Raw genomic sequence first — 12,316 nt, forward strand, 5'->3', positions numbered from 1 at the left:
TATATATATATATATATTATATATTTTATATATATATATATATATATATATATATATATATATATATATATATATATATATATATAATTTTTTAAGCAGTAACTTCCCTAAACACGCAAGTGAAGTTTTACAACTTTAGAACACTTTCCCATCAGGAGACTTGAACCCCAGCCAGCACAGAAGCCTCACAGCAACTGGCATAACAGGTACGCCTTTAACCCACTACACCAAACTCAGACCCTTAAAGAAGAGATGGTAATTTCGGGGTATTTTATCCTCCCAAAGATCGCCACCTCCCAAGGGCAACTAGAGCTAGCGAGGGGTCACTCGCGTTCTTTCATAAAGTCCGTTAATATGGGAGAACACTGTGTCTATGCTTAATGCAGTAACTTGCCTAAACACGCAAGTGAACTCCTGATGGGAAAGTGTTCTAAAGTTGTAAAACTTCAGTTTGGAGTTTTGTGTGTGTGTGTGTGTATTGTATGTATATATATATATATATATATATATATATATATATATATATATATATATATATATATATATATATATATATATATATATATATCTGTATATATATATATCTGTATATATATATATCTGTATATATATATATATATATATATATATATATCTGTATATATATATATATATATATATATATATCTGTATATATATATATCTGTATATATATATATATATATATATATATATATATATATATATATATATATATATATATATATATATATATATATATATATATATAATATTCAGTCCATTATATATGCAACATTTCTACTAAAATTTTGACGATCACAACTCGTACGGAATAAATTCCTAAACTTATAACACTAGTATAATCTTTTGCTCTCTAAATACAACTGTGGTCGTACTCAACAGGTAAACTAAGGAAAATGTAGGTGGGTAAAGTAGTTTTACGAGAAGGTAATAGTGACAGGATGAGGCCTTGAACTAGGGAACTATTAAGGGGGAAAGCACCAAGTCATTACGACTATATAGCACTTGGAAGAGGTCAGGATAAGGATTTGGAATGGGACGAGGGGGGGGGGAGAAGGAATGGTGCCCAACCACTTGGACGGTCGGGGATTGAACGCCGACCTGCATGACGCGAGACCGTCGCTCTTACCGTCCAGCCCAAGTGGTTGGGATGAGGCCATGGTCAACCGGAGCAATATAAGAGACAGGGGCGCGCCTTAGCACCACTTACAAACACCATTGTGGAACCTGGCGCAGGGGACGGAGTCGGTGTGGTCCCTGAAGGTGCGGGTGTTCTCCAGGCCCTCCCTCACCCAGCACCTGGCCGTGTGGTCCGTGCCGGTGGTGTACATGAACCTGTTCACTACCCGCAGGAACAGGATGGCCCCAGCGTGGGCGTCTTCCACCACCTGCAGGAGACCAAGAGTACTTCAATTCAGGACTTGCGACGGAGGGATGTGTCTGTCACAGTATTAGCTAGCCTGTCAATGGTTATGAGCGTTCACATGTGATAGCGTGGTTTAAGGAGTTCACAGGTGACAGCGTGGTTTTACTAGTAAATATAATAACTTTGGAGAGAGGAGGAAGGGAGGAGAGAGGGGGGGAAGGGAAGAGTTTCAAATACAGTTTCATATGTAGGTATGATAGAGCCCAGTAGGCTCAGGAATCTGTACACCAGTTGATTAACAGTTGAGAGGCGGGACCAAACAGCCAGAACTCAACCCCCGCAAGCACAACTGAGTACACACCACTACACACACACACACACACACACACACACACACACACACACACACACACACACACACACACACACACACACACTGTCTTCGCTGGAAGACAGAAGAGTTAGGGGGGACATGATCACCACATTCAAGATTCTGAAGGGGATTGATAGGGTAGATAAAGACAGTCTATTTAACACAAGGGGCACACGTACTAGGGGACACAGGTGGAAACTGAGTGCCCAAATGAGCCACAGAGATATTAGAAAGAACTTTTTTAGTGTCAGAGTGGTTGACAAATGGAATGCATTAGGAAGTGATGTGGTGGAGGCTGACTCCATACACAGTTTCAAGTGTAGATATGACAGAGCCCGATAGGCTCAGGAATCTGTACACCTGTTGATTGACGGTTGAGAGGCGGGACCAAAGAGCCAGAGCTCAACCCCCGCAAACACAACTAGGTGAGTACAACTAGGTGAGTACACACACACACCACACACACACACACACACCCCACACACACACCACACACACACACACACACACACACACACACACACACACACACACACACACACACACACACACACACACACACCACACACACCACACACACACACCACCCGGCCACCGAGCCTCCAACTTTGTACACATTACATTCTATTATTACCTTTTGTTGATTTAAAACAGTTTCGATAAATATATAGTTAAATGCGGCAGCCTCGTTCCCTAGACTTTACCGACATGAAAAATATTAGATTATCCACTTAATGATAAATGTACACGTGATACTGGGAAGGCTACACATGATACTTTTCATGACGAAGGAACATGTTTTTCGCCGTCTGGGTCAGTGGCATCTGTGTGTGTGGTACTCCTACATGGTGACCCTACAGTAGAGGCAGCAACAAGAGGTGCTGGTGGAAGGTGTACCACATATGAGGCAGGGAGCCTACAGTAGAGGCAGCAACAAGAGGTGCTGGTGGAAGGTGCACCACATATGAGGCAGGGAGCCTACAGTAGAGGCAGCAACAAGAGGTGCTGGTGGAAGGTGTACCACATATGAGGCAGGGAGCCTACAGTAGAGGCAGCAACAAGAGGTGCTGGTGGAAGGTGTACCACATGGAGGTTACAGTAGAGGCAGGAGGGGCTGGTACCTTCATCTTGGTGCCTCTGGAGATGTCCCAAGCGATAATACTCTGGTCCTGGCTGCCGGTGTACAGGATGTGTCCGTTGGGGTCCGTGTCCATGCTGGTGATGGGCTTCTTGTGACCCTTGAATGTCTGCAACAATAGGTAATGTAACGTAGCGTGTTATCAAGCCCAAGTGCTAGGCCAGAATGGCCGCGTAGCGCATGGAAAGGAGATGAGGTGGGGCGGGAGGACTCTGTGAGGAAACGGGATCCACCTACTGGGATCAGCGGGGATCAAACGCCGTCCTGCAAGAAGTGAGGCTGTCACTGTGCCGACCACCTCAAATGGATAACAATATAAATATCTACTTATCGCATATGAACATCCATATCCTGGTTGGTAGAACAGCGGTCATGTATTAATCAGGCCCGAGTTCGAATCTCAGATGATCCAAAAACTTCAGTACCTCATTACATTATATAATACTAAAGAATTTAGAACATATATTAAGGTTCAGTTTTGTTTACGAAAGTTACAATTTAGTGTTTTTACAGATTTTTCAAATTTCTTGAATGAATATGTACGTGTTTACGTGAGAATACGTTTGTGTGTGTATTGGCTGACCTTGTGTGAGTGAGTGGCTGACCTTGTGTGAGTAAGTGGCTGACCTTGTGTGGGTGAGTGGCTGACCTTGTGTGGGTGAGTGGCTGACCTTGTGTGGGTGAGTGGCTGACCTTGTGTGGGTGAGTGGCTGACCTTGAGGCACTGGGCAGTGTCGAAGGACCAAGCCCGAGCAGTGTTGTCGAAGCTGGCGGTGATGACGAGGTCCGCCGGGTTAATGTTGTAGCCGTTCTCGTCTGGGACTCCCATGTCCCGCCCCGGCACGAAGATGATAGGGGACACTATCCCAGTGTGTCCCTGAGGGAGGATAGACAGGCTGTAGTGTCGTATCCCAGAGAGTCGCGCCCCGTGTCAACATGCATTATTACCTCTTCTGATACCGTGCTGCACATATAAGGTGCTCCTGTAGTTCCCATCAGTCTTTCCTTCCTCCGCAAATATACTGGCTCCTGACCTTATATGTATGTATCAGATTCAAGACATAAATTTTATCAAACCTAACCTAACTTAATTTTTCATAAATTAGTCCAGTCATTTGAATGATTACAACATCTTTAGTGAATAAACAATACATTAGGCTCTTGATCTCTCGTTATGATCTATTTGTGTTGTATCATCCTTTGGTCTGAATATTGGCCAGTTTAACCAACAGAATTTATTGCAATCTTTGCTTGGACTTTTCTAACACAATCATTGCAATTACTTTGAACATTTTCTGCTATTAAGATTTCTAAATGTTACATGAATATTGAATAGTTTTATTAATTTTGGAATTTCATTGACGTTATCATGGAATTCAGAATTGTTGTATTCTTTATATTGTATTACTGTCTCTTTGAAACCGAATAAAGTATTGCGAGCAATTCTATTAGCTTTTACCACAAAATATTTATGGTGTTTTAAATTGAAGCTAACAATATGTGGCTCTCATTTCTTGATGTATAAACTCTGGGCTGCATATTTTCCGAGCCCTCACGCAATGTACATTCGTTAATTTGTATGAATTATTGAATGAAAACATATGATTTAGTATATAAAATAATATTGTCTGGTATATGAAATATTATTATTAATTAATAGAGCGTACTGTATCGTTAAGCCTACATTATATTCGGTTGGGCGTTTGCGTTCTGTGGCAGCTCGTCCTTAGGCTAGGTTCATTCCATGCAGCGGCCGACCCCAAAGATGAGTATTGTGTGTTCAGGAGCAGGTTAGGGTCTCTTGCCAAATATTTGAACTTCAAGTACGTGGATGAAACATTTACTCAATTGCCATTCAAACATAGGGTTGTCAGCGAAGCCTTATTTGAGAAATGTTCGGACGTCATCAGTTGTGAGTAGTGTGTTATGAGTTTTTCATTTGCAAGCGGGGTTGGTGGCTGCATGGAATGAACATTGCCTATTATGATTATGTGAGTAGCTGCTTTGTTTATGAAGACGGTCTGGAGTATGTAAATGTGTGCCTTATAAGGACGGAGCTTAAAGCTTATACAGAAGTGTAATTTGAACATAGGAATACAAAATGAAGAAAAAATCTAATGTAATCATGTGTGAGGGATGTAGCCCGCCCATAGTCATGTGATGCAACCCGCCCATAGTCATGTGATGCAGCCCGCCCATAGTCATGTAGAGGGAACTTCCCATCAGCGAGTGAAGATGGGCTGAAGTGAGAAGCGGACACAAGAAGACTAAGAGTACCTCGAAGACGCGGATGCCGGCCTCGGCGGGGTCGTGAACGTCGCGGGTGTCGAAGAGCCACGCCCTCGCCGTCTTGTCGTGCGAGGTGCTGAAGATGAACTCTCCGGTACATATGAGGCGGTTCACGCGGCCTGTGTGTCCTGTTCTTATGGTACTGGTTAGTAACCTCTGGTGTTGTTGGTGCTCTGGTGGTGCTCTGGTGGTGCTGGTGGTGCTCTGGTGGTGCTGGTGGTGCTCTGGTGGTGCTGGTGGTGCTCGGGTGGTGCTGGTGGTGCTCGGGTGGTGCTGGTGGTGCTCGGGTGGTGCTGGTGGTGTTCGGGTGGTGCTGGTGGTGCTCGGGTGGTGCTCTGGTGGTGCTGGTGGTGCTCTGGTGGTGCTGTTGGTGCTGTTGGTGCTGTTGGTGCTCTGGTGGTGCTGGTGGTGCTCTGGTGGTGCTGGTGGTGCTCTGGTGGTGCTGGTGGTGCTGGTGGTGCTCTGGTGGTGCTGGTGGTGCTCTGGTGGTGCTGGTGGTGCTCTGGTGGTGCTGGTGGTGCTGGTGGTGCTGTTGGTGCTCTGGTGGTGCCCTGGTGGTGCTGGTGGTGCTCTGGTGGTGCTGGTGGTGCTGGTGGTGCTCTGGTGGTGGTGCTCTGGTGGTGCTGCTCTGGTGGTGCTGGTGGTGCTGCTCTGGTGGTGCTCTGGTGGTGCTCTGGTGGTGCTGGTGGTGCTCTGGTGGTGCTCTGGTGGTGCTCTGGTGGTGCTCGGGTGCTGCTCGGGTGGTGCTCGGGTGCTGCTCTGGTGGTGCTCGGGTGCTGCTGGTGGTGCTCGGGTGTTGCTGGTGGTGCTCGGGTGCTGCTGGTGGTGCTCTGGTGGTGCTGGTGGTGCTCTGGTGGTGCTCTGGTGGTGCTGGTGGTGCTCTGGTGGTGCTGGTGGTGCTCTGGTGGTGCTGGTGGTGCTCTGGTGGTGCTGGTGGTGCTCTGGTGGTGCTGGTGGTGCTCTGGTGGTGTTGGTGGTGCTCTGGTGGTGTTGGTGGTGCTCTGGTGGTGCTCTGGTGGTGCTGGTGGTGCTCTGGTGGTGCTGGTGGTGCTCTGGTGGTGCTGGTGGTGCTGGTGGTGCTCGGGTGCTGCTGGTGGTGCTCTGGTGGTGCTGGTGGTGCTCTGGTGGTGCTCTGGTGGTGCTGGTGGTGCTCTGGTGGTGCTGGTGGTGCTCTGGTGGTGCTGGTGGTGCTGGTGGTGCTCTGGTGGTGCTGGTGGTGCTCTGGTGGTGCTGGTGGTGCTCTGGTGGTGCTGGTGGTGCTCTGGTGGTGTTGGTGGTGCTCTGGTGGTGCTGGTGGTGCTCTGGTGGTGCTGGTGGTGCTCTGGTGGTGCTGGTGGTGCTCTGGTGGTGTTGGTGGTGCTCTGGTGGTGTTGGTGGTGCTCTGGTGGTGTTGGTGGTGCTCTGGTGGTGCTGGTGGTGCTCTGGTGGTGCTCTGGTGGTGCTGGTGGTGCTCTGGTGGTGCTGGTGGTGCTCTGGTGGTGCTGGTGGTGCTCTGGTGGTGCTGGTGGTGCTGGTGGTGCTCTGGTGGTGGTGCTGGTGGTGATGGTGGTGCTGGTGGTGCTCTGGTGGTGCTGGTGGTGCTCTGGTGGTGCTGGTGGTGCTCTGGTGGTGCTGGTGGTGCTCTGGTGGTGCTGGTGGTGCTGGTGGTGCTCGGGTGGTGCTGGTGGTGCTCGGGTGGTGCTGGTGGTGCTCGGGTGGTGCTGGTGGTGCTCGGGTGGTGCTGGTGGTGCTCTGGTGGTGTTGGTGGTGCTGGTGGTGCTCGGGTGGTGCTGGTGGTGCTCTGGTGGTGCTGGTGGTGCTCTGGTGGTGTTGGTGGTGCTCTGGTGGTGCTGGTGGTGCTCTGGTGGTGCTGGTGGTGCTCTGGTGGTGTTGGTGGTGCTGGTGGTGATGGTGGTGCTCTGGTGGTGCTGGTGGTGCTGGTGGTGCTCTGGTGGTGCTCTGGTGGTGCTGGTGGTGCTCTGGTGGTGGTGCTCTGGTGGTGCTGGTGGTGCTGGTGGTGCTCTGGTGGTGCTGGTAGTGCTGGTGGTGCTCTGGTGGTGCTGGTGGTGCTCTGGTGGTGCTGGTGGTGCTCTGGTGGTGTTGGTGGTGCTGGTGGTGCTGGTGGTGCTCTGGTGGTGCTTTGGTGGTGCTGGTGGTGCTCTGGTGGTGCTGGTGGTGCTCTGGTGGTGCTGGTGGTGCTCTGGTGGTGCTGGTGGTGCTCGGGTGGTGCTGGTGGTGCTCTGGTGGTGCTCTGGTGGTGCTGGTGGTGCTCGTGGTGCTCTGGTGGTGCTCTGGTGGTGCTCTGGTGGTGCTGGTGGTGCTCGGGTGGTGCTGGTGGTGCTCGGGTGGTGCTGGTGGTGCTCGGCTGCTGGTGGTGCTCGGGTGCTGGTGGTGCTCGGGTGCTGGTGGTGCTCGGGTGCTGGTGGTGCTCGGGTGCTGGTGGTGCTCGGGGGCTGGTGGTGCTCGGGTGCTGGTGGTGCTCGGGTGTTGGTGCTCGGGTGTTGGTGGTGCTCGGGTGCTGGTGGTGCTCTGGTGGTGCTGGTGGTGCTCTGGTGGTGCTGGTGGTGCTCTGGTGGTGCTGGTGGTGCTCTGGTGGTGCTGGTGGTGCTCTGGTGGTGCTGGTGGTGCTCTGGTGGTGCTGGTGGTGCTCTGGTGGTGCTGGTGGTGCTCTGGTGGTGCTGGTGGTGCTCTGGTGATGCTCTGGTGGTGCTGGTGGTGCCCTGGTGGTGCTGGTGGTGCTGGTGGTGCTCGGGTGGTGCTGGTGGTGCTCTGGTAGTGCTGGTGGTGCTCTGGTGGTGCTGGTGGTGCTGGTGGTGCTCGGGTGTTGGTGGTGCTCGGGTGCTGGTGGTGCTGGTGGTGCTCGGGTGCTGGTGGTGCTCGGGTGCTGGTGGTGCTCGGGTGCTGGTGGTGCTCGGGGGCTGGTGGTGCTCGGGGGCTGGTGGTGCTCGGGGGCTGGTGGTGCTCGGGGGCTGGTGGTGCTCGGGGGCTGGTGGTGCTCGGGGGCTGGTGGTGATCGGGGGCTGGTGGTGCTCGGGTGCTGGTGGTGCTCGGGTGCTGGTGGTGCTCGGGGGCTGGTGGTGATCGGGGGCTGGTGGTGATCGGGGGCTGGTGGTGCTCGGGTGCTGGTGGTGCTCGGGGGCTGGTGGTGCTCGGGTGCTGGTGGTGCTCGGGTGCTGGTGGTGCTCGGGTGCTGGTGGTGCTCGGGGGCTGGTGGTGCTCGGGGGCTGGTGGTGCTCGGGTGCTGGTGGTGCTCGCGTGTTGGTGGTGCTCGCGTGCTGGTGGTGCTCTGGTGTTAGTGGTGTCTAGACACAACACAACACCTCTCCTAGACACACAACACAACACCTATTATTTATATCAGTCTTGTTTTATTATTCAATGTCGGTCAAGATATCTGTGTTGGTGTGTTTGTAGACAAAGATTAGTAACATGCAAACCCAATTACCTGTTGATTAGTTTAGTTCTCTGGCGCTGGACTTACAAACAAATGTTGCATGTCCACTTGCGAGATCTGTACTTATGTGAGTCATGGCGGCCTCGACCTCGCTACTTAGTAAACAGTTTACCAGTTGTAATGCACAAGCCACCACCCGGTAGCCGTCCGCTGCTCGTAAACTCTTCACTAAATACCGACTCAGCCGCCATGATCGAGAGAGCTGCTGATATCGTAAGTTGGTAAGAACTCTGAGAATCGGGTACAGGATGTGTCTGCTTCCATCTTTGTCACCTCGCTAAGTGTGTGAACCCGGCAAGTGTTGTAATGACCATTAAACACACCCCATTACAACATATAATAATAATAACATTTCTGAAGAAAACGGACGAACCTTGGAAGGTGAACTCGCAGAGGGTAGAAGCCATATCCCACTTCTTTATGGTCATGTCTTTAGATCCCGTGATGACGTAGGTGTCGTACACTGTGGCGCACTGTATGAACCCCGTGTGGCCCCTGGGGGAGGAGATGACCTGAGTTATTACCCCCCCCCCCCTGGGGGGAGGATCCCTGGAAACACAAACCGAAACTGTCTCTATTTTCCGCTTGTTACAACTTGTAATAAAGTTGTTATATCTTGGCTTAACGTGTTTATGACGTATTAGAACGTTGTTACAACTTGCTATATTGGTTGTTATAACTGGTTAGATGTTAAAACTTGTTCAAACGTTATACCAACTCGTAGTTTCAGTGTGTGTTTGGCGGGATATGACTTGAATATTGAGGTAACAGCGGAGCAAGCAATTACGGGCTATTCATGCCCGTGCCATCTCTTGGGGTGGATTAACCTTCATCAATCGAGGAAGCAAGAATACAACTAGCACCACTGGATGTATCTAAAGCAACTGGGCCAGATGGAATATCATCATGGATGTTAAATGAAGCAGCACACACCCTCGGCACACCTCTAGCCCTGACCTATAATGAGTCACTTACAAAGGGGAAGAGCTGCTGAAAGAAGGAAATGTGGTGCCAGTCTACTAGAAAGGTGATAGAGAAGAGACAACTATAGACCAGTGTCGTTCACAAGCATCCCTTGCAGAGTAAGTGAAAGAATTATAAGGTTAAGACTCGTTGCACACCTAGAAAGAATTAGGTTTCTAAGTAAACAACAATATAAATTTAGAGAATGGCAATCATGCCTGACGAACCTCTCGAAGTTTTATAGTAAGGTAACGAAAATAAGGCAAGACAGAGAAGGCTGGGAAGACTTCATATTTCTAGACGGCCGTAATGCCTTTGATACAGTACCACACATGAGGTTACTATTAAACTTGAGACGCAGGCGGAGTAGACGGAAACGCATTAACATGGGGTAAAGAATTACCTAACAGACAGGTTGTCAGAGAGTGACAGTGAGTGGCGAGGAGTCGGACTGGCGTAGAGTAATAATCGGTGTGCTTCAAGGATCGTTGCTGGGTCCTATACTATTCCTCATTTATGTAAACGACTTGACTGCAGGAGTTAAGTCTTATATGTCGATGTTTGCAGATGACGCAAAACTAATGAGGAGACGAGGAGTCACAATAACGTGGCTGAAATATGTTGACAAAGCCACACACTAGAAAGTGAAGGGACGACGACGTTTCGGTCCGTCCTGGACCATTCTCAAGTCGATTGTAAATAGTCCAGGACGGACCGAAACGTCGTCGTGCCTCCACTTTTTAGTGTGTGGTTTGGTCAACACTAATGAGGAGAGTTGAGACAGATGAGAATTGTAAGATTCTCCAGGATGACCTGGACAGGTTGCAGAGCTGGTCTGATAAATGGCTGCTAGAGTTCAACACTAGCAAGTGTAAGGTGATGGAAATGCGATCAGGAGCCAGGAGACCGAAAGGTCAATACACAATGAAGGGAAACTACCTCCCTATAACGACTAGAGAATAAGACCTGGGAGTGGACATAACACCAAACCTAACTCCAGAGGCTCATATAAATAGAATAACGTCAGCCGCATACTCTACTCTGGCAAAAGTCAGAACATCCTTCAAGAGCTTGAATAAGGAGGCTTTTAGATCACTGTATACCGTCTATGTGAAGCCAGTCTTAGAGTATGCCGCACCATCCTGGAGCCCCTCATCTAAAAAGCACATAAGGAAGCTCGAGAAGGTGCAGACGTTTACAACGAGACTCGTCCCAGAGCTGCGAGGGATGAGGTACGAAGACAGACTGAAGGAACTAAACGTGACGACGCTAGAATGAATGAAGGAGAGAGGGAACATGATACAGACGTATGAAATACATAGAGGGATTGACAGGAAGGAAGCAGAGGCAATGTATAAAATGAATATCAACAGAACAAGATGGCACGGATAGACGTTTGAGACTCAGATGTGTCATAGAGATGTTAGAAAGTTTTCTTTTAGCGTAAGGGTAGTAACTGAAATGATCTAAAGGCGCAGATTGTAGAGGCTAACTCTATTCATAACTTTAAAAGCAGGTATGAAAAGGAGATAGGTCAGGGGTCATTGTATTAGACCACAAACAGCTAGAGAAGCGGGGTTCAAGAGCTAGAGCTCGTTCCTGCAGGCACAAATTGGTAAGTACAAATAGGTGAGTAGACAGTACTGTCGTAACAAAGTACCGTGATTTACACGGTAAATACCTTCACTAACACAGGGGCCACAGATTATAACTATATGTGGCCCCTTGCGAAAATAGAGGGTTCCCCCCCCCCCAGGGTGAATAAAGTTTTTGGGACCCCCTGTGGAAATAAAGTGCTTATATGTGGCCCACTTGGGTGAATATAGTGGTACTTGTGGCATCCTCATAAAGAAAGTTATTAAGTTAGTATTCATTGCTCTCTGCCCAGATAAATGTGTTAGTTATGGTCTCTCATCGCGCGGGTTCAGATAATAACACACACATCATCAGTGTTTTCATTTGTCAAAATAACCTTCAGTTGTGACAGTAGTAAGTTTGGTAATGAAGGAAGAGTCCAGGGGGGCCAGATTCACGAAAGCACTTACATAAGTACTGACGAACGTGTACATCTCTCCTTAATCTTTGAAGGCTTTGGTTACATTTATTAAACAGTTTACAAGCATGAAAACTTCCCATTCAACTATTGTTATAAACAGCCTCCTGGTGCTTCGGAGCTCATTAACTGTTTAATAATTGGAAACAAAGCCGCCAAAGATTGAGAAAAGATGGACAGGTTCGTAAGTGCTTTCGTGAATCTGGCCCCAACACCACCAGTGTGAGGCTGGTGACTCTAGAACACCAAGACGTTAGCTTAGGACACCGGAACACCTGTGATCAGGGAGCCGGTCGGCCGAGCGGACAGCACGCTGGACTTGTGATCCTGTGGTCCTGGGTTCGATCCCAGGCGCCGGCGAGAAACATTGGGCAGAGTTTCTTTCACCCTATGCCCCTGTTACCTAGCAGTAAAATAGGTACCTGGGTGTTAGTCAGCTGTCACGGGCTGCTTCCTGCTGGTGGAGGCCTGGTCGAGGACCGGGCCGCGGGGACACTAAAAAGCCCCGAAATCATCTCAAGATAACCTCAAGATAACCTATCACCAAACCACACATCACACAAGGAAGAAACGACGACATTTCGGTCCGTCCTGGATTATTATCAAGTAATTATCATGTAATTATCTGAGGGAAATGCTAAGCTGGCATGACTATTTAGCACTTACAATGGCATAAGGAT

General features: G+C 49.3%; 1 protein-coding gene across 1 annotated transcript in view; it reads right to left on the reverse strand.

Moving 5' to 3' along the window:
- LOC138365824 (WD repeat-containing protein 86-like) overlaps nucleotides 1–12,316 on the reverse strand; it is a 33,159-nt gene that overhangs the window by 11,842 nt on the left and 9,001 nt on the right. Inside the window, exons 3-7 of the mRNA XM_069326331.1 lie at nucleotides 8,994–9,115; nucleotides 5,176–5,315; nucleotides 3,614–3,775; nucleotides 2,882–3,007; nucleotides 1,232–1,409 (exon numbers count right to left, since the gene is read on the reverse strand). Of these exons, the coding sequence (XP_069182432.1) occupies nucleotides 1,232–1,409; nucleotides 2,882–3,007; nucleotides 3,614–3,775; nucleotides 5,176–5,315; nucleotides 8,994–9,115 (728 nt within the window). The remainder of the gene's footprint in view (nucleotides 1–1,231; nucleotides 1,410–2,881; nucleotides 3,008–3,613; nucleotides 3,776–5,175; nucleotides 5,316–8,993; nucleotides 9,116–12,316) is intronic.

Source organism: Procambarus clarkii, chromosome 18, assembly GCF_040958095.1.
Source record: "Procambarus clarkii isolate CNS0578487 chromosome 18, FALCON_Pclarkii_2.0, whole genome shotgun sequence".
NCBI classification, from domain to species: domain Eukaryota; kingdom Metazoa; phylum Arthropoda; class Malacostraca; order Decapoda; family Cambaridae; genus Procambarus; species Procambarus clarkii.